This window comes from Panulirus ornatus, chromosome 25, assembly GCF_036320965.1.
Source record: "Panulirus ornatus isolate Po-2019 chromosome 25, ASM3632096v1, whole genome shotgun sequence".
NCBI lineage: Eukaryota > Metazoa > Arthropoda > Malacostraca > Decapoda > Palinuridae > Panulirus > Panulirus ornatus.
In genome coordinates, this window is record NC_092248.1 from 23,739,142 (window position 1) to 23,765,518 (window position 26,377).

Below are 26,377 nucleotides of genomic sequence, written 5' to 3' on the forward strand. Positions count from 1 at the left end.
GTGAAGCGTTTGGAGTAAACCATGGAAAGATCTGTGGGGCCTGCCTGTGGAAAGGGAGCTATGGTTTCGGGACATTACACATTACAACTAGAGACTGAGTGAGAACAAATGTGGCCTATTTTTGTCCGTTCTTGGCGCTGATTCGCTAGAGGGGGATGGGGTGGGGGATGTTATTTCGTGTGTGGCTCGGTGGGGAGATGAATGGATGAAGGCAGCAAGTCTAGATATATTCACGTGTATATATGTACATGCCTGTGCATGAATATGTAATTTTGATTCGTGAACTTCTGTGTTTCGGACTTTATAATCTGTCACTTTGCCAATAAGCACCAATCCTGTATGCCGTGCAATCTCCCAAGCATTTTATCTACCGTGTGTGTGTGTGTGTGTGTGTGTGTGTGTTTGTGTTTGAATGTATGTGCGCGTGTGTGTGTGTGATTTCCTATTTGTAATTACCTAAATGTACAGTCATTCTATCTATATGACCTCCACTCCAAATATATCATATACGTGACCTCTACCACGAAGAATACACAGCCTTCATGACTTCCTTCATGCCAAGTATTCTCTTCATATGTACTCCTACATTCCAAACCCTCATGCTCCTTATAACAATGTTACTGTAATTGTTTATATTACAGAAAGGTGCTCCGATGAAGAGGTTTCTCATTGGATAGACCACATCAACAGAACATCACCACGTTGTACGGAGGGGCAGTAACTGGTGTAGGAACTCACGTAAAGTTCATTGCCTTAGCAAGTATGTTCAGCAAGTTGATCAGAGGACCTGTGAATAACGGGGAAGAATTTGTGCTCGCTTCTGGCACCAGCACTACGTCAGGTTCCGCGTGTTCTGCTGCCACAACCAGCTTGGGTCTCGAAGAAAATCTGTAAGGAAACTGGATGTTACACGAGATAAAGATGTCAATCTTACTGTTCACATCTTGCCTGGGTCCAAGTGGCTGACAATAATACCAACAGTATATCTCGTAATATATATATATATATATATATATATATATATATATATATATATATATATATATATATATATATACCAGAAAAGAAGAGTGAATGTTGGGGTGAAGAGGGTGGTGAGAGTAAGTGAGCTTGGGAAGGAGACTTGTGTGGGGAAGAACCAGGAGAGACTGAGTACAGAATGGGGAAAGGTGAGAACAATGGAAGTAAGGGGAGTGGGGGAGGAATGGGATGTATTTAGGGAATCAGTGATGGATTGCGCAAAAGATGCTTGTGGCATGAGAAGCGTGGGAGGTGGGTTGATTAGAAAGGGTAGTGAGTGGTGGGATGAAAACGTAAGATTATTAGTGAAAGAGAACAGAGAGGCATTTGGAAGATTTTTGCAGGGAAAAATGCAATTTAGTGGGAGATGTATAAAAGAAAGAGACAGGTCAAGAGAAAGGTGCAAGAGTTGAAAAAGAGGGCAAATGAGAGTTGGGCTGAGAGAGTATCATTAAATTTTAGGGAGAATAAAAAGATGTTCTGGAAGGAGGTAAATAAAGTGCGTAAGACAAGGGAGCAAGTGGGAACTTCAGTGAAGGGCGCAAATAGGGAGGTGATAACAAGTAGTGGTGATGTGAGAAAGAGATGGAGTAAGTATTTTGAAGGTTTGTTGAATGTGTTTGATGATAGAGTTGCAGATATAAGGTGTTTTGGTCGAGGTGGTGTGCAAAGTGAGAGGGTTAGGGAAAATGATTTGGTAAACAGAGAAGAGGTAGTAAAAGCTTTGCGGAAGATGAAAGCCGGCAAGGCAGCAGGTTTGGATGGTATTGCAGTGGAATTTATTAAAAAAGGGGGTGACTGTATTATTGACTGGTTGGTAAGGTTATTTAATGTATGTATGACTCATGGTGAGGTTCCTGAGGATTGGCGGAATGCGTGCATATTGCCATTGTACAAAGGCAAAGGGGATAAGAGTGAGTGCTCAAATTTCAGAGGTATAAGTTTCTTGAGTATTCCTGGTAAATTATATGGGAGGGTATTGATTGAGAGGGTGAAGGCATGTACAGAGCATCAGATTGGGGAAGAGCAGTGTGGTTTCAGGAGTGGTAGAGGATGTGTGGATCAGGTGTTTGCTTTGACGAATGTATGTGAGAAATACTTAGAAAAGCAAATGGATTTGAATGTAGCATTTATGGATCTGGAGAAGGCATATGATAGAGTTGATAGAGATGCTCTGTTGAAGGTATTAAGAATATATGGTGTGGGAGGCAAGTTGTTAGAAGCAGTGAAAAGTTTTTATCGAGGATGTAAGGCATGTGTACGTGTAAGAAGAGAGGAAAGTGATTGGTTCTCAGTGATTGTAGGTTTGCGGAATGGGTGTGTGATGTCTCCATGGTTGTTTAATTTTTTTGTGGATGGGTTGTTAGGGAGGTGAATGCAAGAGTTTTGGAAAGAGGGGCAAGTATGAAGTCTGTTGTGGATGAGAGAGCTTGGGAGGTGAGTCAGTTGTTGTTCGCTGATGATACAGCGCTGGTGGGTGATTCATGTGAGAAACTGCAGAAGCTGGTGACTGAGTTAGGTAAAGTGTGTGAAATCCACTGCCAAATCCACTCCCAGATATCTAAAACATTTCACTTCCTCCAGTTATTCTCCATTCAAACTCACCTCTCAACTTACTTGTACTTCAACCCTAGTGTACCTAATAACCTTGCTCTTATTCACATTTACTCGCATCTTTCTTCTTTCACACACTTTAGCTAACTCAGTCAAAAGCTTCTGCAGTTTGTCACCCGAATCAGCCACCAGCAGTATATCATCAGCGAACAACAACTGACTCACTTCCCAGGCTCTCCCATCACCAGCAGACTGCATACTTGCTCGTCTTTCCAAAACTCTTGCATTCACCTCCCTAACAACCCCATCCATGAACAAATTAAACAACCATGTAGACATCACGCACCCCTGCCGCAAACCAACATTAAATGAAAACCAGTCACTTTCCTCTCTTCCTACACGTACACATGCCTTACATCCTCGATAAAACCTTTTCACTGCTTCTAACAACTTTCTTCCCACACTATATATTCTTAATACCTCCCACAGAGCATCTCTATCAACTCTATCATATACCTTCTCCAGATCCATAAATGCTACATACAAATCCATTTGCTTTTCTAAGTATTTCTCACATACATTCTTCAAAGGAAACACCTAATCCACATATCCTCTACCACTTCTGAAACCACACTGCTCTTCCCCAATCTGATGCTTGTACATGCCCTCACCCTCTCAATCAATACCCTCCCATATAATTTCCCAGGAATACTCAACAAACTTATACCTCTGTAATTTGAGCAATCACTCTTATCCCCTGTGCCTTTGTGCAATGGCACTATGCAAGCATTCCTTCAATCCTCAGGCACCTCACCATGAGTCATACATACATTAAATAACCTTACCAACCAGTCAATGATATAATCACCCCCTATTTTAATAAATTCCACTGGAATACCATCCAAACCTGCTGCTTTTCCAGCTTTCATCTTCCGCAATGCTTTTACAACCTCTTCTCTGTTTACCAAATCATTTTCCCTAGCCCTCTCACTTTGCACACCACTTCGACCAAAACACCCTATATCTGCCACTATATCATCAAACACATTCAACAAACCTTCAAAATACTCACTCCATCTCCTTCTCACCTTACCACTACTTGTTATCTCCTCCCCATTAGCCCCGGTCACTGATGTTCCCATTTGTTCCCTTGTCTTACGCACTTTACCTCCTTCCAAAACATCTTTTTATTCTCCCCAAAATTTAATGATACTCTCTCACCCCAACTCTCAGTTGTCCTATTTTTCACCTCTTGCACCTTTCTCTTGCCTCTTTCTTTTATACATCTCCCACTCATTTGTATTATTTCCCTGCAAAAATCGTCCAAATGCCTCTCTCTTCTCTTTCGCTGAAAATTTTACTTTTTCATCTCACCACTCACTACCCTTTCTATCTCCACCTCCCACGCTTCTCATGCCACAAGCATCTTTTGCGCAAGGCAGTACTGCTTCCCTAAACCCATCCCATTGCTCCCCCACTTCCCTTACGTTTTTTTTTCTCACCTTTTTCCAGTCTGTACTCAGTCTCTCCTGGTACTTCCTCATATAGGTCTCCTTCCCAAGCTCACTTACTCTCACCACTCTCTTAACCCCAACATTCTCCCTTCTTTTCTGAAAACCTCTACAAATCTTCACCTTCGCCTCCACAAGTTAGTAATCAGACATCCCTCCAGTTGCACCTCTCAGCACATTAACATCCAAAAGTCTTTCTTTCGCGCGCCTATCAATTATCACGCTCCCTCCCACTTACATACGTATACTTATGTATATCTCTCTTTTTAAACCAGGTATTCCCAATCACCAGTCCTTTTTCAGCACATAAATCTACAAGCTCTTCACCATTTCCATCTACAACACTGAACACCCATGTACACCAATTATTCCCTCAATTGCCACATTACTCACCTTTGCATTCAAATCACCCATCACTATAATCTGGTCTCGTGCATCAAACTACTAACACTTTCACTCGGCTGCTCCCAAAACACTATATATATATATATATATATATATATATATATATATATATATATATATATATATATATATATATATATATATATATATATATATATATATACAGAGAACGAGGCCAGGTGAGGATATTCCCTCAGAAGCCCAGTCCTCTGTTCTTAACGCTACCTTGCTAATGCGGGAAATGGCGAATAGTATGAAAGAAAGAAAGATATATATATATATATATATATATATATATATATATATATATATATATATATATATATATATATATATATATATATATATATATATATATATATATATATATATATATATATATATATATATATATATGTATATGAGAAATACTTAGAAAAGCAAACGGATTTGTATGTAGCATTTATGGATCTGGAGAAGGCATGTGATAGAGTTGATAGAGATGCTCTGTGGAAGGTATTAAGAATATATGGTGTGGGAGGCAAGTTGTTAGAAGCAGTGAAAAGTTTTTATCGAGGATGTAAGGCATGTGTACGTGTAGGAAGAGAGGAAAGTGATTGGTTCTCAGTGAATGTAGTTTTGCGGCAGGGGTGTGTAATGTCTCTATGGTTGTTTAATTTGTTTATGGATGGGGTTGTTAGAGAGGTGAATGCAAGGGTTTTGGAAAGAGGGGCAAGTATGAAGTCTGTTGTGGATGAGAGATCTTGGGAAGTGAGTCAGTTGTTGTTCGCTGATGATACAGCGCTGATGGCTGATTCATATGAGAAACTGCAGAAGCTGGTGACTGAGTTTGGTAAAGTGTGTGAAAGAAGAAAGTTAAAAGTAAATGTGAATAAGAGCAAGGTTATTAGGAACAGTAGGGTTGAGGGTTAAGTCAATTGGGAGGTAAGTTTAAATGGAGAAAAACTAGAGAAAGTAAAGTGTTTTAGATATATGGGAGTGGATCTGGCAGCGGATGGAACCATGGAAGCGGAAGTGAATCATAGGGTGGGGGGAGGGGGCGAAAATCCTGGGAGCCTTGAAGAATGGGTGGAAGTCGAGAACATTATCCCGGAAAGCAAAAATGGGTATGTTTGAAGGAATAGTGGTTCCAACAATGTTGTATGGTTGTGAGGCGTGGGCTATGGATAGAGTTGTGCGCAGGAGGTTGGATGTGCTGGAAATGAGATGTTTGAGGACAATGTGTGGTGTGAGGTGGTTTGATCGAGTAAGTAATGTAAGGGTAAAAGAGATGTGTGGAAATAAAAAGAGCGTGGATGAGAGAGCAGAAAAGCGTGTTTGAAATGGTTTCGGCACATGGAAAGAATGAGTGAGGAAAGATTGACCAAGAGGATATATGTGTCGGAGGTGGAGGGAACGAGGAGAAGTGGGAGACCAAATTGGAGGTGGAAAGATGGAGTGAAAAAGATTTTGTGTGATCGGGGCCTGAACATGCAGGAGGGTGAAAGGCGGGCAAGGAATAGAGTGAATTGGATCGATGTGGTATACCGGGGTTGACGTGCTGCCAGTGGATTGAATCATGGCATGTGAAGCGTCTGGGGTAAACCATGGAAAGTTGTGTGGGGCCTGGATGTGGAAAGGAAGCTGTGGTTTCGGGCATTATTGCATGACAGCTAGAGGCTGAGTGTGAACAAATGGGGCCTTTGTTGTCTTTTCCTAGTGCTACCTCGCACACATGAGGAGGGAGGGGATTGGTATTCCATGTATGGCGAGGTGGCGATGGGAATGAAGAAAGGCAGACAGTATGAATTGTGTGCATGGGTATATATGTATGTGTCTGTGTGTATATATATGTGTACATTGAGATGTATAGGTATGTATATTTGCGTGGGTGTACGTGTATGTATATACATTGTGTATGGGGGTAGGTTGGGCCATTTCTTTCGTCTGTTTCCTTGCGCTACCTCGCAAACGCGGGAGACAGCGACAAAGCAAAAAAAAAAAAAAATATATATATATATATATATATATATATATATATATATATATATATATATATATATATATATATATATATATATATTCCATTTTTTCAAACTATTCGCCATTTCCCGCGTTAGTGAGGTAGCGTTAAGAACAGAGTACTGGGCCTTTGAGGGAATACCCTCACCTGGCCCCCTTCTCTGTTCCTTGTTTTGGAAAATTAGAAAAAAAAAAAAAAGAGAGGGGAGGATTTGCAGCCCCCCGCTTCCTCCCCTTTTAGTCACCTTCTACGACACGCAGGGAATACATAGGAAGTATTCTTTCTCCCCTATCCCCAGGGATATATATATATATATTTCTTACATTTTTCATACATATATATATATATATATATAAATATATATATATATATATACATGTGTGTGTGTATATGTGTGTATGTGTGTATATGTGTATATATATATATATATATATATATATATATATATATATATATATATATATATATATATATATATATATATATATATATATATATATATATATATATATATATATATATATATATATATATATATATATATATATATATATATATATATATATATATATATATATATATATATATATATATATATATATATATATATATATATATATATATATATATATATATATATATATATATATATATATATATATATATATATATATATATATATATATATATATATATATATATATATATATATATATATATATATATATATATATATATATATGTATATATAAATATATATATATATATATATATGTATATATATTATCCCTGGGGATAGGGGTGAAAGAATACTTCCCACGCATTCCTCACGTTTCGTAGAAGGTGACTAAAGGGGACGGGAGCGGGGGGCCAGAAATCCCCCCCTCCTTGCATTTTAACTTTCTAAAAAAATGGGAAACAGAATGAGCCACGCGGGGAGTGCTCATCCTCCTCGTAAACTCAGATTGTGGTGTCTAAATGTGTGTGGATGTAACCAAGATGTGAAAAAAGGAGAGATAGGTAGTATGTTTGACGAAAGGAACCTGGATGTTTTGGCTCTGAGTGAAACGAAGCTCAAGGGTAAAGGGGAAGAGTGTTTTGGGAATGTCTTGGGAGTAAAGTCAGGGGTTAGTGAGAGGACAAGAGCAAGGGAAGGAGTAGCAGTACTTCTGAATCAGGGGTTGTGGGAGTATGTGATAGAATGTAAGAAAATAAATTCTCGATTAATATGGGTAAAACTGAAAGTTGATAGAGAGAGATGGGTGATTATTGGTGCATATGCACCTGGGCAGGAAAAGAAAGATCATGAGAGGCAAGTGATTTGGGAGCAGCTGAATGAGTGTATTAGTGGTTTTGATGCACAAGACCGGGTTATAGTGATAGGTGATTTGAATGCAAAGGTAAGTAATGTGGCAGTTGAGGGAATAATTGGTATACATGGGGTGTTCAGTTTTGTAAATGGAAATGGTGAAGAGCTTGTAGATTTATGTGCTGAAAAAGGACTGGTGATTGGGAATACCTGGTTCAAAAAGCGAGATATAAATAAGTATACGTATGTAAGCAGGAGAGATGGCCAGAGAGCGTTATTGATTACGTGTTGATTGATAGAAGCAGGAAAGAAAGACTTTTGGATGTAAATGTGCTGATAGGTGCAACTAGAGGTATGTCTGATCATTATCTTGTGGAGGCTAAGGTGAAGATTTGTATGGGTTTTCAGAAAAGAAGAGTGAATGTTGGGGTGAAGAGGGTGGTGAGAGTAAGTGAGCTTGGGAAGGAGACGTGTGAGGAAGTACCAGGAGAGACTGAGTACAGAATGGAAAAAGGTGAGAACAATGGAAGTAAGGGGAGTGGGGGAGAAATGGGATGTATTTAGGGAATCAGTGATGGATTGCAGAAAAGATGCTTGTGGCATGAGAAGCGTGGGAGGTGGGTTGATTAGAAAGGGTAGTGAGTGGTGGGATGAAGAAGTAAGATTATTAGTGAAAGAGAACAGAGAGCCATTTGGACGATTTTTGCAGGGAAAAAATGCAATTTAATGGGAGATGTATAAAAGAAAGACAGAGGAGGTCAAGAGAAAGGTGCAAGAGGTGAAAAAGAGGGCAAATGAGAGTTGGGCTGAGAGAGTATCATTAAATTTTAGGGAGAATAAAAAGATATTCTGGAAGGAGGTAAATAAAGTGCGTAAGACAAGGGAGCAAATTGGAACTTCAGTGAAGGGGGCTAATGGAGAGGTGATAACAAGTAGTGGTGATGTGAGAAGGAGATGGAGTGAGTGTTTTGAAGGTTTATTGAATGTGTTTGATGATAGAGTGTCAGATATAGGGTGTTTTGGTCGAGGTGGTGTGCAAAGTGAGAGGGTTAGGGAAAATGATTTGGTAAACAGAGAAGAGGTAGTAAAAGCTTTGCGGAAGATGAAAGCCGGCAAGGCAGCAGGTTTGGATGGTATTGCAGTGGAATCTATTAAAAAAGGGGGTGACTGTATTGTTGACCGGTTGGTAAGGTTATTTAATGTATGTATGACTCATGGTGAGGTGCCTGAGGATTGGCGGAATTCGTGCATATTGAAGTTGTACAAAGGCAAAGGGGATAAGAGTGAGTGCTCAAATTACAGAGGTATAAGTTTGTTGAGTATTCCTGGTAAATTATATGGGAGGGTATTGATTGAGAGGGTGAAGGCATGTACAGATTATCAGATTGGGGAAGAGCAGTGTGGTTTCAGAATTGGTAGAGGATGTGTGGATCAGGTGTTTGCTTTGAAGAATGTATGTGAGAAATACTTAGAAAAGCAAATGGATTTGTATGTAGCATTTATGGATCTCGAGAAGGCGTATGATAGAGTTGATAGAGATGCTCTGTGGAAGGTATTAAAAATATATAGTGTGGGAGGCAAGTTGTTAGAAGCAGTGAAAAGTTTTTATCGAGGATGTAAAGCATGTGTACGTGTAGGAAGAGAGGAAAGTGATTGGTTCTCAGTGAATGTAGGTTTGCGGCAGGGGTGTGTGATGTCTCTATGGTTGTTTAATTTGTTTATAGATGGGGTTGTTAGGGAGGTGAGTGCAAGAGTTTTGGAAAGAGGGGCAAGTATGAAGTCTGTTGTAAATGAAAGATCTTGGGAAGTGAGTCAGTTGTTGTTCAGTGATGATACAGCGCTGCTGGCTTATTCATGTGAGAAACTGCAGGAGCTTGTGACTGGTTTGGTAAAGTGTGTGAAAGAAGAAAGTTAAGAGTAAATGTGAATAAGAGCAAGGTTATTAGGTACAGTAGGGTTGAGGGTCAAGTCAATTGGGAGGTAAGTTTGAATGGAGAAAAACTGGAGGAAATAAAGTGTTTTAGATATCTGGGAGTGGATCTTACAGCGGATGGAACCATGGAAGCGGAAGTGAATCATAGGGTGGGGGAGGAGGCGAAAATCCTGGGAGCCTTGAAGAATGTTTGGAAGTCGAGAACATTATCTCGGAAAGCAATAATGGGTATGTTTGAAGGAATAGTGGTTCCAACAATGTTGTATGGTTGCGAGGCGTGGGCTATGGATAGAGTTGTACGTAGGAGGATGGATGTGATGGAAATGAGATGTTTGAGGACAATGTGTGGTGTGAGGTGGTTTGATCGAGTAAGTAATGTAAGGGTAAGAGAGATGTGTGGAAATAAAAAGAGCGTGGTTGAGAGAGCAGAAGAGGGTGTTTTGAAATGGTTTGGGCACATGGAGAGAATGAGTGAGGAGAGATTGACCAAGAGGATATATGTGTCGGAGGTGGAGGGAACGAGGAGAAGAGGGAGACCAAATTGGAGGTGGAAAGATGGAGTGAAAAAGATTTTGTGTGATCGGGGCCTGAACATGCAGGAGGGTGAAAGGAGGGCAAGGAATAGAGTGAATTGGAGTCATGTGGTATACAGGGGTTGACGTGCTGTCAGTGGATTGAATCAAGGCATGTGAAGCGTCTGGGGTAAACCATGGAAAGCTGTGTAGGTATGTATATTTGCGTGTGTGGACGTGTGTATGTACATGTGTATGGGGGGGGGGGGGGCCATTTCTTTCGTCTGTTTCCTTGCGCTACCTCGCAAACGCGGGAGACAGCGACAAAGTATAAAAAAAAAAAAAAAAAAAAAAAATATATATATATATATATATATATATATATATATATATATATATAGAGAGAGAGAGAGAGAGAGAGAGAGAGATGGATAGATAGATGGATACATTGATAGATGGCTGACGCTGGGTACCTAGTTCACTGACCACTATTTAAGGATTAACTGCTAGGTCGTTTGTGGAGCGACTGTTGCCACACTGTGCTTTTCCCGTCTTCATGTCACTGGTTTTGTGGTTATAGTGTTTTCCCTGGGGAGAAGCTTTTGAACTCGCCATGTAGTAGCTATCATATCCTTACAACTTTTCCCTCTGACTCCCTAGGCCTGATTGACTGCTCTCTGATTACCCTATAAGTCAGCGTAATATAAATGTGTGGATCATCTTTTGTGCCTTGTCCACAATACTCTTTTCACTGTTTCTTTGTTCTTCGTTTCTCTTCCCGTTATATGCTCTTATCATCCAATATGAAGCCTTGTGTGGAAGAAGGTCTACTTGTTTCTTGCCAGTATACTGGAACACGTGTCCGGTCCGTGCACACGTGCCAACCACGTTTCGTGGAAGATGACTAGAATGGGTGATAATGATGGACATCCTCCTCTCATGTGTTATGAATATCCAGAAGAAAGAACAATGCAAAGAAGCAAGAGAGAATTAATCCAGCAAGTCGCAATCATGGTGATTAAGTCTCTTACCAAGACACAAAATGACGATTAATTATGGAAGAGGATTGGAGGTGTGTGTGTGTGTGTGTGTGTGTGTGTGTGTGTGTGTGTGTGTGTGTGTGTGTGTGTGTAAATAAGCTTATATAAATATATATAATAAGATGGTTATTACTCACTTGTCGAACTTGTCAGGGAAGAGCGGTAGGTGGGTTGCTAGGATGAGCCCCCGTGCAGGTGTCCACGAGGCGAGCCTGAGAGGCTGACGTGCATCTGTGCTGTATGGCAGGTGGACGTACGCAACACACCTGAGGGATACAAGACACACACACATGTACTGTGGGCTGAGCAGGTTCACCACATCATAAGACCATCTCTATATTCTCTTCTCAATGAATTTGTTTCATCTTCGTGTGTGCTTCTACGTTGTCTGGCAGGGCTTACCGGGGCGATCCTGTGGCGTCATTCACCATAAGCAACATGGCATTATTCATAGCGAAGATCTTGTGTAGGTCCCGCAGCTCAGGGAGGGGCAGGCGGGTTACGACCAGGAGCCTGGTCGACCAGATTAGGAGGCGGCCCTTGAGGGAGAACTGGGCGAAGGTGGCCAGGAAGGCTGGGTCGTCACTCACCACCACCACCGTCACGCACCTGGACGACTGACGTACCTGGTGACGATGACATGGCAGAGTTACCTACCCACCTCAGTAGGTTAAGATGAGCCAATCATGTGTCTTAACGGTAATGTGTGGGTGACTTACTTCTGCAGAAGGAGTGTGGGAGAAGTTTACTAGACTCAACAGAAACGTGGGACTTCCCTGTGAGTCTAAATAGCAATATGAAGTGAAACTACTCACCTGAATGGTAATTTGGTGCAATTTCACCTGCAGGAATGTGAGGAATACATCCTCTCCTTAATAGCAATACCGAATTAATGTCTCCAAAATGTGTGAGTCATCCATGTATCTCAGTGTTACTCTGAACCCAACAACAGTATGGGATTAATCTATATGACTCGTCATTATGTTACTATCCATCTCAGTAGCAAGATAAGGGTTGACTGACCTCCACCAGCATGTGTATGGGAAGGACCTGCCAGACCTCCTCCGTAATACCATGTATGAGTGCGAGCGACCTGCCTCACTACCAGTATGAGAATGATCATCTCTCATCGGTAACAGACGGGTAACGAACCCTCGTCAGTGATATTATAAGTTAACGACTCAGCTCAAATACGAAAATGAGACAAACATTTCAGTAATTGATGCTAGCCTGAGACATCCCGTACTACAAGAAAAAAAGTTGCCACTTTTCATATGTTGGCTGAGACGGCGGGGTAACATAGAGTCCTTATATAAGCCATATCATCAACACTACACAGTGGGAGTGACGGGAACCACGCAGGTGCTGGACTGATGATAGGATCTTAATATTTTCTCACGGTTATTCTTCAAGTCGTATACGTTGGACGTACCAACGCCATATTCAGCACATAATCTATTATCTGAAACTTCTTTACCAAGTTTCTCTATAACTACTACTTTCCTGAGGTCAGTGAGTGTAACATGCTGACGTTTAACTCTCATCATAATGGGCCGATCTCTTGTTACACAGAGTGAAGGCTCAAGATGTTAAAACTTGTCTGGAGAGAGAAGGCCACTGACAAAATCAGTATGTTCAACTGGACCAGGAGGCTAACCCCGACAGTATACCGTGGCTGGTAGAGGCTCCACGGTTGACCGCACCAGTATACCGTGCCTGGCAGAGGCTCCACGGTTGACCCCGTCAGTGTACTGTGCTTGGTAGAGGCTCCACGGTTGATCCCACTAGTATACCGTGCCTAGTAGAGGCTCCACGGTTGACCCCACAAGTATACCGTGCCTAGTAGAGGCTCCACGGTTGACCCTGCCAGTATACCGAGACTGGTAGAGGCTCCACGGTTAACCCCCCAGTATACCGTGCCTGGTAGAGGCTCCACAGTTGACCCCACCAGTATACCGTGGCTGGTAGAGGCTCCACGGTTGACCCCACTAGTATACCGTGCCTAGTAGAGGCTCCACGGTTGACCCTGCCAGTATACCGAGACTGGTAGAGGCTCCACGGTTAACCCCCCAGTATACCGTGCCTGGTAGAGGGTCCACGGTTGACCCCGCCAATATACCGTGCCTGGGAGAGACTGTTTAGCTCAAATGATACAGAAGTACAGCTCATTTTTCAATAAAAGTCTCCGCATTTGCTTAGCTTCTTCGTCTTAATTATTGATTTATTACACTGTACAGTAAATCATATGAAGTATAAGTGTAAAGTGTGCATAGATGTACTTACAGGAACAAGCCATTATGGCAACCACGTGTTCAGGGTGTACAATGACCGACCATCTGCAGTTAAACTCGTCGGCAACAAACTATACATTTTTCTGCATATCATTACAATTTGTCTGACGTCAGAGCGGCAATTCTCCTAACCTTAGAAATCTTACCGAACTCCGACAATCTTCCGAAATACATATCATCAGATCAAACACTGTAATATATATACTTATTATATATATTATACTTAATCGCCGTCTTCCGCGTTATCGAGGTAACGCAAGGAGACAGACGAAGAATGGACCAACCCACCCGCATATACAAACGCCCATACACGCACATATACATACATATACATTTCAACATATACATACATGTATATACACAGACATATGCATCTATACACATGTACATATTTATAATTGCTGCCTTCATCCATTCTCATCGCCACCTCGCCATACATGATATAGCACATCCCCTCCCCCTCGCGAGGTAGCGCTAAGAAAAGACAACAAAGGCCACATTCGTTCACACTCAGTTTCTAGTTGTCATGTATAATGCACCGAAACCACAGCTCCCTTTCCACATCCAGGCCCCACAGACCTTTCCATGGTTTACCCCAGACGCTTCATATACCCCGGTTCAATCCATTGACAGCACGTCGGCCCCGGTATACCACATCGCTCCATTTCACTCTATATATCCTAGCCTTAGCTAGGTACCCAATTCATCGAATCGAGGTGAAGGATGAGCAGCTGGATTGACTGTAGACCGACCTCTTCGACCAGGATTCGAACTTATTGCGAGTTCAACGGCGGACGGCCGGTGAATGCGTCACGATCAGCAATGCAAACACCTACACCAGCGCTTCATTAGTAACGTGAGAGGATCAGCAGGAACCCGAGTCAGTCACTTGCTTCAAGAGTAAACTAGTAAGAATCGTTCCTTCCGACAGTGATGATGAGAGACCCGCTTGCCTCAGGGCTGTTGCTGTCTTACTGTTAGTGAGAAATTAACATTACCATTATGTTATGATGTGAGAGTCTGTACCGTCAGTCATACAATGTGACAGCGACGTACCGTCCGAGCTTCGCTGACCATCTGGATAAGCTGTGTCTGTTTCAGGTTCGTATCTACCACCGCCTCCAGTACCACAACCCCCCAGGGCGCTTGCAGCTTATCCATCGCCTGTTGGAGGTTCAGCAGATTGAAGAAGAAAACTTGATGATTTCTAAACATTTTGAAAACATCAAAAAGTAACGCAAAATATGAGGTGTGTCCATACAGTTAAGTGTCCCTGGCAAGAGTGAGCAGTACTTACTGTGAAGACAGTAGTGGCCGAGGTGCTCCCGTCTAAGAAGAGGATGACGGAACAATGAGTCTGCCTAACTGTGGCCAAGGATTCGTTTACCGCCTCTCCAGCTGCTGCTAGCGTTTCCATCTTACCTGCCAGATTACGAGGCCCGAGATTATCATGATAACACGCGTAGCTCGCTCAAGGGTAGGCAAGTGGTCTGCCAAAGATATGGTTACGAAAAGGAGAGATGAGGTCAGGACATAATAATACCCAGGTTGGGCACGTGTCAGCACATGGGTGTAGAGCATGTTGGCCAAAGGCTGGGCACTTGCCAGCACATGGTCGCAGAGCATGCTGGTCCAAAGCTGGGCACGTATCAGCGCATGCTGATGCAGAGCATGCTGGTCCAAGGCTGAGCACGTGTCAGCACAAGGGTGTAGAGCATGCTGGTCCCAGGCTGAGCACGTGTCAGCATATGGGTGTAGAGCATGCTGGTCTCAGGCTGGGCAAGTGTCAGCACATGGGTGTAGAGCATGTTTTCCCAGGCTGGGCACGTGTCAGCACATGGGTACAGAGCATGCTGATCCCAAGCAGGGCACGTGTCAGCACATGGGTGTAGAGCATGTTTTCCCAGGCTGGGCACGTGTCAGCACATGGGTGTAGAGCAAGTTGGTCCCAAGATGGGCACATGTCAGCAGATGGGTGTAGAGCATGTTGGTCCCAGGTTGGGATGGGTGTAGAGCATGTTGGTCCCAGGTTGGGCATATGTCAGCATATGGGTGCAGAGCATGTTGGTCCAAGGCTGGGAACGTGTCAGCACATGGGTGTAGAGCATGTTTTCCCAGGCTGGGCACGTGTCACATATGGGTGCAGAGCATGCTGGACCCAGGCTGGGCACATGTCAGCACATGTGTGCAGAGGATGTTGGTCCCAAGCTGGGCACGTGTCAGCACATGGGTGTAGACCATGTTGATCCCAGGCTGGGCACGTGTCAGCACAAGGATTTAAAGCATGCTGGCCCCAGGCTGTGCACGTTTCAGCATATGAGTGTAGAAAATGTTGGTCCCAGGCTAGGCACGTGACAGCACATGGGTGTAGACCATGTTGGTCCCAGGCTGAGCACGTGTAAGTACAAGAGTGCAAAACATGTTGGCTCCGGGCTGGGCACGTGTCAGCACATGGGTGCAGAACATGCTGGTCCCAGGCTAGGCACGTGTCAGCACATGGGTGTAGAGCATGCTGATCCCAGACTGGGCGCGAGTCAGCACATGGGTGTAGAGCATGCTGATCCCAGACTGGGCACGAGTCAGCACATGGGTGTAGAGCATAATGGCTCCAGGCTAGGCACGTGTCAGCAAATGGGCGTAGAGGATGCTGATCCCAGGCTGGGCACGTGTCAGCACATGGGTGTAGAGCATGCTGATCCCAGACTGGGCACGTGTCAGCACATGGGTGTAGAGCATGCTTATCCCAGACTGGGCACGAGTCAGCACATGGATGAAGAGCATAATGGCTCCAGGCTAGGCACGTGTCAGCAAATGGGCGTAGAGGATGCTGATCCCAGGCTGGGCAAGTGTCATCACATGGGTGCAGAGGATGTTGGTCCCAGGCTGGGCACGTGTCAGCACATGGGTGTAGAGGAAATTGGTCCTAATCTGGGCACATGTCAGCACATGGATGCAGAGCATGTTAGCCCCAGGCTGGGCACGTTTCAGCACAAGGGTGCACAGCATGCTGGTCCCAGGCTGGGAACGTGTCAGCACATGGGTGTAAAACATGTTGGTCCAAGGCTGGGAACGAGTCACCACATGGGTGGAGTGCATGTTGGTCCCGGGCTGGGCACATGTCAGCACTTGGGTGCAGAGCATGCTGGTCCCAGTCTGGGCACGTGTCAGCAAATGGATGTAGAGTATGTTAGTCACAGGCTGGACATATGTTAGCACATGGGAGTAGAGCATGTTGGTCCCAGGCTGGGCATTTGCCAGCACATGGGTGCAGAGCATACTGGTCCCAGGCTGGACTTGTGTCAGCACATGGATGTAGAGCATACTGGTCCCAGGCTGGACTTGTGTCAGCAAATGGGTGTAGAGCATGCTGATTCCAGGCTAGGTACGTGTCAGCACATGGGTGTATAGCATGTTGGTCCAATGCTGGGCATTATATATATATATATATATATATATATATATATATATATATATATATATATATATATATATATATATATATATATATATATATATATATATATATATATATATATATATATATATATATATATATATATATATATATATATATATATATATATATATATATATATATATATATATATATATATATATATATATATATATATATATATATATATATATATATATATATATATATATATATATATATATATATATATATATATATATATATATATATATATATATATATATATATATATATATATATATATATATATATATATATATATATATATATATATATATATATATATATATATATATATATATATATATATATATATATATATATATATATATATATATATATATATATATATATATATATATATATATATATATGAGAAATACTTAGAAAAGCAAATGGATTTGTATGTAGCATTTATGGATCTGGAGAAGGCATATGATAGAGTTGATAGAGATGCTCTGTGGAAGGTATTAAGAATATATGGTGTGGGAGGCAAATTGTTAGAAGCAGTGAAAAGTTTTTATCGAGGATATAAGGCATGTGTACGTGTAGGAAGAGAGGAAAGTGATTGGTTCTCAGTGAATGTAGGTTTGCGGCAGGGGTGTGTGATGTCTCCATGGTTGTTTAATTTGTTTATGGATGGGGTTGTTAGGGAGGTGAATGCAAGAGTTTTGAAAAGAGGGGCAAGTATGAAGTCTGTTGGGGATGAGAGAGCTTGGGAAGTGAGTCAGTTGTTGTTCGCTGATGATACAGCGCTGGTGGCTGATTCATGTAAGAAACTGCATAAGCTGGTGACTGAGTTTGGTAAAGTGTGTGAAAGAAGAAAGTTAAGAGTAAATATGAATAAGAGCAAGGTTATTAGGTACAGTAGGGTTGGGGGTCAAGTCAATTGGGAGGTAAGTTTGACTGGAGAAAAACTGGAGGAAGTAAAGTGTTTTAGATATCTCGGAGTGGATCTGGCAGCGGATGGAACCATGGAAGCGGAAGTGAATCATAGAGTGGGGGAGGGGGCGAAAATCCTGGGAGCCTTGAAAAATGTTTGGAAGTCGAGAACATTATCTCGGAAAGCAAAAATGGGTATGTTTGAAGGAATAGTGGTTCCAACAATGTTGTATGGTTGCGAGGCGTGGGCTATGGATAGAGTTGTGCGCATGAGGGTGGATGTGCTGGAAATGAGATGTTTGAGGACAATGTGTGGTGTGAGGTGGTTTGATCGAGTAAGTAATGTAAGGGTAAGAGAGATGTGTGGAAATAAAAAGAGCATTGTTGAGAGAGCAGAAGAGGGTGTTTTGAAATGGTTTGGGCGCATGGAGAGAATGATTGAGGAAATATTGACCAAAAGGATATGTGTGTCGGAGGTGGAGGGAACGAGGAGAAGTGGGAGACCAAATTGGAGGTGGAAAGATGGAGTGAAAAAGATTTTGAGTGATCGGGGCCTGAACATGCAGGAGGGTGAAAGGCGAGCAAGGAATAGAGTGAATTGGATCGATGTGGTATACCGGGGTTGACGTGCTGTCAGTGGATTGAATCAGAACATGTGAAGCGTCTGGGGTAAACCAGGGAAAGTTGTGTGGGGCCTGGATGTAGAAAGGGAGCTGTGGTTTCGGGCATTATTGCATAACAGCTAGAGACTGAGTGTGAGCGAATGGGGCCTTTGTTGTCTTTTCCTAGCGCTACCTCGCACACATGAGGGGGGAGGGGGATGGTATTCCATATATGGCGAGGTGGCGATGGGAATGAATAAAGACAGACAGTGTGAATTGTGTTCATAGGTATATATGTATGTGTCTGTGTGTGTATATATATGTGGTACATTGAGATGTATAGGTATGTATATTTGCGTGTGTGGACGTGTACGTATATACATGTGTATGGGGGTGGGTTGGGCCATTTCTTTCGTCTATTTCCTTGCGCTACCTCGCAAGCGCGGGAGACAGCGACAAAGCAAAAATAAATATATATATATATATATATATATATATATATATATATATATATATATATATATATATATATATATATATATATATATTTTATTTTTGCTTTGTCGCTGTCTCCCGCGTTTGCGAGGTAGCGCAGGGAAACAGATTAAAGAAATGGCCCAACCCACCCCATACACATGTATATACATACGTCCACACGCAAATATACATACCTACACAGCTTTCCATGGTTTACCCCAGACGCTTCACATGCCCTAATTCAATCCACTGACAGCACGTCAACCCCGGTATACCACATCGATCCAATTCACTCTATTCCTTGCCCTCCTTTCACCCTCCTGCATGTTCAGGCCCCGATCACACAAAATCTTTTTCACTCCATCTTTCCACCTCCAATTTGGTCTGCCACTTCTCCTCGTTCCCTCCACCTCCGACACATATATCCTTTTGGTCAATCTTTCCTCACTCATTCTCTCCATGTGCCCAAACCATTTCAAAACACCCTCTTCTGCTCTTTCAACCACGCTCTTTTTATTTCCACACATCTCTCTTACCCTTACGTTACTTACTCGATCAAACCACCTCACACCACACATTGTCCTCAAACATCTCATTTCCAGCGCATCCATCCTCCTGCGCACAACTCTATCCATAGCCCACGCCTCGCAACCATACAACATTGTTGGAACCACTATTCCTTCAAACATACCCATTTTTGCTTTCCGAGATAATGTTCTCGACTTCCACACATTCTTCAAGGCTCCCAGGATTTTCGCCCCCTCCCCCACCCTATGATCCACTTCCGCTTCCATGGTTCCATCCGCTGCCAGATCCACTCCCAGATATCTAAAACTCTTTACTTCCTCCAGTTTTTCTCCATTCAAACTTACCTCCCAATTGACTTGACCCTCAACCCTACTGCGTGCATAGTGCCATTGTACAAAGGCAAAGGGGATAAGAGTGAGTGCTCAAATTACAGAGGTATAAGTTTGTTGAGTATTCCTGGCAAATTATATGGGAGGGTATTGATTGAGAGGATGAAGGCATGTACAGAGCAGCAGATTGGGGAAGAGCAGTGTGGTTTCAGAAGTGGTAGAGGATGTGTGGATCAGGTGTTTGCTTTGAAGAATGTACGTGAGAAATACTTAGAAAAGCAAATGGATTTGTATGTAGCATTTATGGATCTGGAGAAGGCATATGATAGAGTTGATAGAGATGCTCTGTGGAAGGTATTAAGAATATATGGTGTGGGAGGCAAATTGTTAGAAGCAGTGAAAAGTTTTTATCGAGGATATAAGGCATGTGTACGTGTAGGAAGAGAGGAAAGTGATTGGTTCTCAGTGAATGTAGGTTTGCGGCAGGGGTGTGTGATGTCTCCATGGTTGTTTAATTTGTTTATGGATGGGGTTGTTAGGGAGGTGAATGCAAGAGTTTTGAAAAGAGGGGCAAGTATGAAGTCTGTTGGGGATGAGAGAGCTTGGGAAGTGAGTCAGTTGTTGTTCGCTGATGATACAGCGCTGGTGGCTGATTCATGTAAGAAACTGCAGAAGCTGGTGACTGAGTTTGGTAAAGTGTGTGAAAGAAGAAAGTTAAGAGTAAATATGAATAAGAGCAAGGTTATTAGGTACAGTAGGGTTGGGGGTCAAGTCAATTGGGAGGTAAGTTTGACTGGAGAAAAACTGGAGGAAGTAAAGTGTTTTAGATATCTCGGAGTGGATCTGGCAGCGGATGGAACCATGGAAGCGGAAGTGAATCATAGAGTGGGGGAGGGGGCGAAAATCCTGGGAGCCTTGAAAAATGTTTGGAAGTCGAGAACATTATCTCGGAAAGCAAAAATGGGTATGTTTGAAGGAATAGTGCTTCCAACAATGTTGTATGGTTGCGAGGCGTGGGCTATGGATAGAGTTGTGCGCATGAGGGTGGATGTGCTGGAAATGAGATGTTTGAGGACAATGTGTGGTGTGAGGTGGTTTGATCGAGTAAGTAATGTAAGGGTAAGAGAGATGTGTGGAAATAAAAAGAGCATTGTTGAGAGAGCAGAAGAGGGTGTTTTGAAATGGTTTGGGCGCATGGAGAGAATGATTGAGGAAATATTGACCAAAAGGATATGTGTGTCGGAGGTGGAGGGAACGAGGAGAAGTGGGAGACCAAATTGGAGGTGGAAAGATGGAGTGAAAAAGATTTTGAGTGATCGGGGCCTGAACATGCAGGAGGGTGAAAGGCGAGCAAGGAATAGAGTGAATTGGATCGATGTGGTATACCGGGGTTGACGTGCTGTCAGTGGATTGAATCAGAACATGTGAAGCGTCTGGGGTAAACCAGGGAAAGTTGTGTGGGGCCTGGATGTAGAAAGGGAGCTGTGGTTTCGGGCATTATTGCATAACAGCTAGAGACTGAGTGTGAGCGAATGGGGCCTTTGTTGTCTTTTCCTAGCGCTACCTCGCACACATGAGGGGGGAGGGGGATGGTATTCCATATATGGCGAGGTGGCGATGGGAATGAATAAAGACAGACAGTGTGAATTGTGTTCATAGGTATATATGTATGTGTCTGTGTGTGTATATATATGTGCGTACATTGAGATGTATAGGTATGTATATTTGCGTGTGTGGACGTGTACGTATATACATGTGTATGGGGGTGGGTTGGGCCATTTCTTTCGTCTATTTCCTTGCGCTACCTCGCAAGCGCGGGAGACAGCGACAAAGCAAAAATAAATATATATATATATATATATATATATATATATATATATATATATATATATATATATATATATATATATATATATATATTTTATTTTTGCTTTGTCGCTGTCTCCCGCGTTTGCGAGGTAGCGCAAGGAAACAGATTAAAGAAATGGCCCAACCCACCCCATACACATGTATATACATACGTCCACACACGCAAATATACATACCTACACAGCTTTCCATGGTTTACCCCAGACGCTTCACATGCCCTAATTCAATCCACTGACAGCACGTCAACCCCGGTATACCACATCGATCCAATTCACTCTATTCCTTGCCCTCTTTTCACCCTCCTGCATGTTCAGGCCCAGATCACACAAAATCTTTTTCACTCCATCTTTCCACCTCCAATTTGGTCTGCCACTTCTCCTCGTTCCCTCCACCTCCGACACATATATCCTTTTGGTCAATCTTTCCTCACTCATTCTCTCCATGTGCCCAAACCATTTCAAAACACCCTCTTCTGCTCTTTCAACCACGCTCTTTTTATTTCCACACATCTCTCTCACCCTTACGTTACTTACTCGATCAAACCACCTCACACCACACATTGTCCTCAAACATCTCATTTCCAGCGCATCCATCCTCCTGCGCACAACTCTATCCATAGCCCACGCCTCGCAACCATACAACATTGTTGGAAGCACTATTCCTTCAAACATACCCATTTTTGCTTTCCGAGATAATGTTCTCGACTTCCACACATTCTTCAAGGCTCCCAGGATTTTCGCCCCCTCCCCCACCCTATGATCCACTTCCGCTTCCATGGTTCCATCCGCTGCCAGATCCACTCCCAGATATCTAAAACTCTTTACTTCCTCCAGTTTTTCTCCATTCAAACTTACCTCCCAATTGACTTGACCCTCAACCCTACTGCGTGCATAGTGCCATTGTACAAAGGCAAAGGGGATAAGAGTGAGTGCTCAAATTACAGAGGTATAAGTTTGTTGAGTATTCCTGGCAAATTATATGGGAGGGTATTGATTGAGAGGACGAAGGCATGTACAGAGCAGCAGATTGGGGAAGAGCAGTGTGGTTTCAGAAGTGGTAGAGGATGTGTGGATCAGGTGTTTGCTTTGAAGAATGTACGTGAGAAATACTTAGAAAAGCAAATGGATTTGTATGTAGCATTTATGGATCTGGAGAAGGCATATGATAGAGTTGATAGAGATGCTCTGTGGAAGGTATTAAGAATATATGGTGTGGGAGGCAAATTGTTAGAAGCAGTGAAAAGTTTTTATCGAGGATATAAGGCATGTGTACGTGTAGGAAGAGAGGAAAGTGATTGGTTCTCAGTGAATATAGGTTTGCGGTAGGGGTGTGGGATGTCTCCATGGTTGTTTGCTTTGCTTATGGATGGGGTTGTTAGGGAGGTAAATGCAAGAGTTTTGGAAAGAGGGGCAAGTATGAAGTCTGTTGGGGATGAGAGAGCTTGGGAAGTGAGTCAGTTGTTGTTCGCTGATGATACAGCGCTGGTGGCTGATTCATGTGAGAAACTGCAGAAGCTGGTGACTGAGTTTGGTAAAGTGTGTGGAAGAAGAAAGTTAAGAGTAAATGTGAATAAGAGCAAGGTTATTAGGTACAGTAGGGTTGAGGGTCAAGTCAATTGGGAGGTGAGTTTGAATGGAGAAAAACTGGAGGAAGTGAAGTGTTTTAGATATCTGGGAGTGGATCTGGCAGCGGATGGAACCATGGAAGCGGAAGTGGATCATAGGGTGGGGGAGGGGGCGAAAATTCTGGGAGCCTTGAAGAATGTGTGGAAGTCGAGAACATTATCTCGGAAAGCAAAAATGGGTATGTTTGAAGGAATAGTGGTTCCAACAATGTTGTATGGTTGTGAGGCGTGGGCTATGGATAGAGTTGTGCGCAGGAGGATGGATGCGCTGGAAATGAGATGTTTGAGGACAATGTGTGGTGTGAGGTGGTTTGATCGAGTGAGTAACGTAAGGGTAAGAGAGATGTGTGGAAATAAAAAGAGCGTGGTTGAGAGAGCAGAAGAGGGTGTTTTGAAGTGGTTTGGGCACATGGAGAGAATGAGTTAGGAAAGATTGACCAAGAGGATATATATGTCGGAGGTGGAGGGAACGAGGAGAAGAGGGAGACCAAATTGAAGGTGGAAAGATGGAGTGAAAAAGATTTTGTGTGATCAGGGCCTGAACATGCAGGAGGGTGAAAGGAGGGCAAGGAATAGAGTGAATTGGATCGATGTGGTATATCGGGGTTGACGTGCTGTCAGTGGATTGAATCAAGGCATGTGAAGCGTCTGGGGTAAACCATGGAAAGCTGTGTAGGTATGTATATTTGCGTGTGTGGACGTATGTATATACATGTGTATGGGGGGGATTGGGCCATTTCTTTCGTCTGTTTCCTTGCGCTACCTCGCAAACGCGGGAGACAGCGACAAAGTATATTAATAATAATATAATAAAATATATATATATATATATATATATATATATATATATATATATATATATATATATATATATATATATATATATATATATATATATATATATATATGAAGTTTAGCAACATATAACCTGGATGGTAATGATGGGAAGATTGAGACTTAATTGTGACCTTACCATGTGGGCGAGGCAGCTGACCAACACAAAGGGAGACAGTGACAGCCAGGATGACCAGCTGTGGCCGCACGACTCCCACCATCGTGTAGTCACCGTCTTGGAGGAAGAGAAAGAAGGTTTTTGTAATCCTTTGATGTAATCACATTTAACATGAACTCTATTAAGCTGCTATTTATAACTTATTTTTACGTTGTATTTTCAATGTATTGCTTTCTTGAATGTTAAGTCCTTACTGCTCTGAGCATCACATATTATATATCTATTCTGTTTCTCTGACAAATTTCAATATCATTTTGGATTGTTTGTTTTAATTCTGATGCCTTGTATTACTAGAGATAAGATATGAATTCATGTTGCAGACTCCTGTGAGGTCCATATGATCACTGATGCTGAAAGTGAAAAACACAAATACGAAGAAATACAAACTAATTCAAACAACATACCACTAGATCACTTGGAGGCTGACTCTTAGAGAGGAAGAAGTCAGATGTTCAAAGATTGATGAGATAAATGCAGGAAGACATACAGAAATTTCATTACGAAAAAACCTGTAGATATATCATGTAACTAACGAAGGGCAAGTAATTTTAGTCGTGGACTTGAAGCGCAAAATTGATCAAGTTTGTTCATAAGCATTTTTCTGGCAGTGATTTTAGCCACTCTTGTACATCATGCATGTGAAAAATCCTGTAGAAGAAAACGTTTAGCCTCACTGGAAGTAAAACGTTTGCCAACGAATTAAACCTTAAGTTGGTATTCAGACTAACGTTATCATTGAAGCCTTTGATAAATATAAGTAACTGTATTAGATAATTTCTTAAACTTTTCTCCACTAGACTAGGCAGATCTATGTTGTTTAATCGACTTTCACCACAAATTCTTATTTAATCAAGTAATCAGCTTAAAAGTCCGACGCTGTACTCTCTTTATTTTCTCTGTCTTTTTTTCTCAATTAAGAACACGAACCTAACCACAGTGTTCTAGATAGGAAAACACCAGTGAAGTGAAGAGTGACTTAAAATCGAAAGCCTTATTTATGAATCCATAACAGTTTGTCTGCTCTACTAACCTGGCTTCAGATCACAAGAGATTGTTACAGTGAAGAGTTTTTTCTCATCTACTTTTGCAGCTCAAGATAATTGAGACTGTAGCTCAATCTTGTGGATTTACAACCGTTATGTAAAACTTTCCATTGATCAATATCAAAACTCGTTTGTCACCAGTAAACCCATGCTACCAGTTTGTCAGCAGTAAACCCATGCTACCAGTTTGTCAGCAGTAAACCCATGCTACCAGTTTGTCAGCAGTAAACCCATGCTACCAGTTTGTCAGCAGTAAACCCATGCTACCAGTTTGTCACCAGTAAACCCATGCTACCAGTTTGTCACCAGTAAACCCATGCTACCAGTTTGTCACCAGTAAACCCATGCCACCAGTTTGTCACCAGTAAACCCATGCTACCAGTTTGTCACCAGTAAACCCATGCTACCAGTTTGTCACCAGTAAACCCATGCTACCAGTTTGTCACCAGTAAACCCATGCTACCAGTTTGTCACCAGTAAACCCATGCTACCAGTTTGTCACCAGTAAACCCATGCTACCAGTTTGTCAGTGTCGGTCTAAAGCTGCAGGTAATCAATTTCCATTGTGGATTAATTCCCCAGTTTATCATCACTGGCAAATTTCGATATTCTACATCAATACCGTTGATGTACACTATCAATACCGTTGATGTACATTATCAATACTGTTGATGTACACTATCAATACCGTTGATGTACATTATCAATACCGTTGATGTACATTATCAATGCCGTTGATGTACATTATCAATACTGTTGATGTACATTATCAATACCGTTGATGTACATTATCAATACTGTTGATGTACATTATCAATGCCGTTGATGTACATTATCAATGCCGTTGATGTACATTATCAATACCGTTGATGTACATTATCAATACTGTTGATGTACATTATCAATACCGTTGATGTACATTATCAATACCGTTGATG

The 26,377-nt window shown here is 42.2% G+C and overlaps 1 protein-coding gene across 1 annotated transcript in view; it reads right to left on the reverse strand.

Annotated features, from left to right (window-relative positions):
* The window catches only part of LOC139757336 (glutamate receptor ionotropic, kainate 2-like), a 76,865-nt gene extending 52,426 nt beyond the window's left edge, over positions 1-24,439 (reverse strand). Inside the window, 6 exon segments of the mRNA XM_071677759.1 lie at positions 739-888; positions 11,424-11,552; positions 11,689-11,912; positions 14,634-14,741; positions 14,875-14,999; positions 24,358-24,439. Of these exon segments, the coding sequence (XP_071533860.1) occupies positions 739-888; positions 11,424-11,552; positions 11,689-11,912; positions 14,634-14,741; positions 14,875-14,999; positions 24,358-24,439 (818 nt within the window).
* Between the last annotated feature and the right edge of the window lie 1,938 nt (positions 24,440-26,377).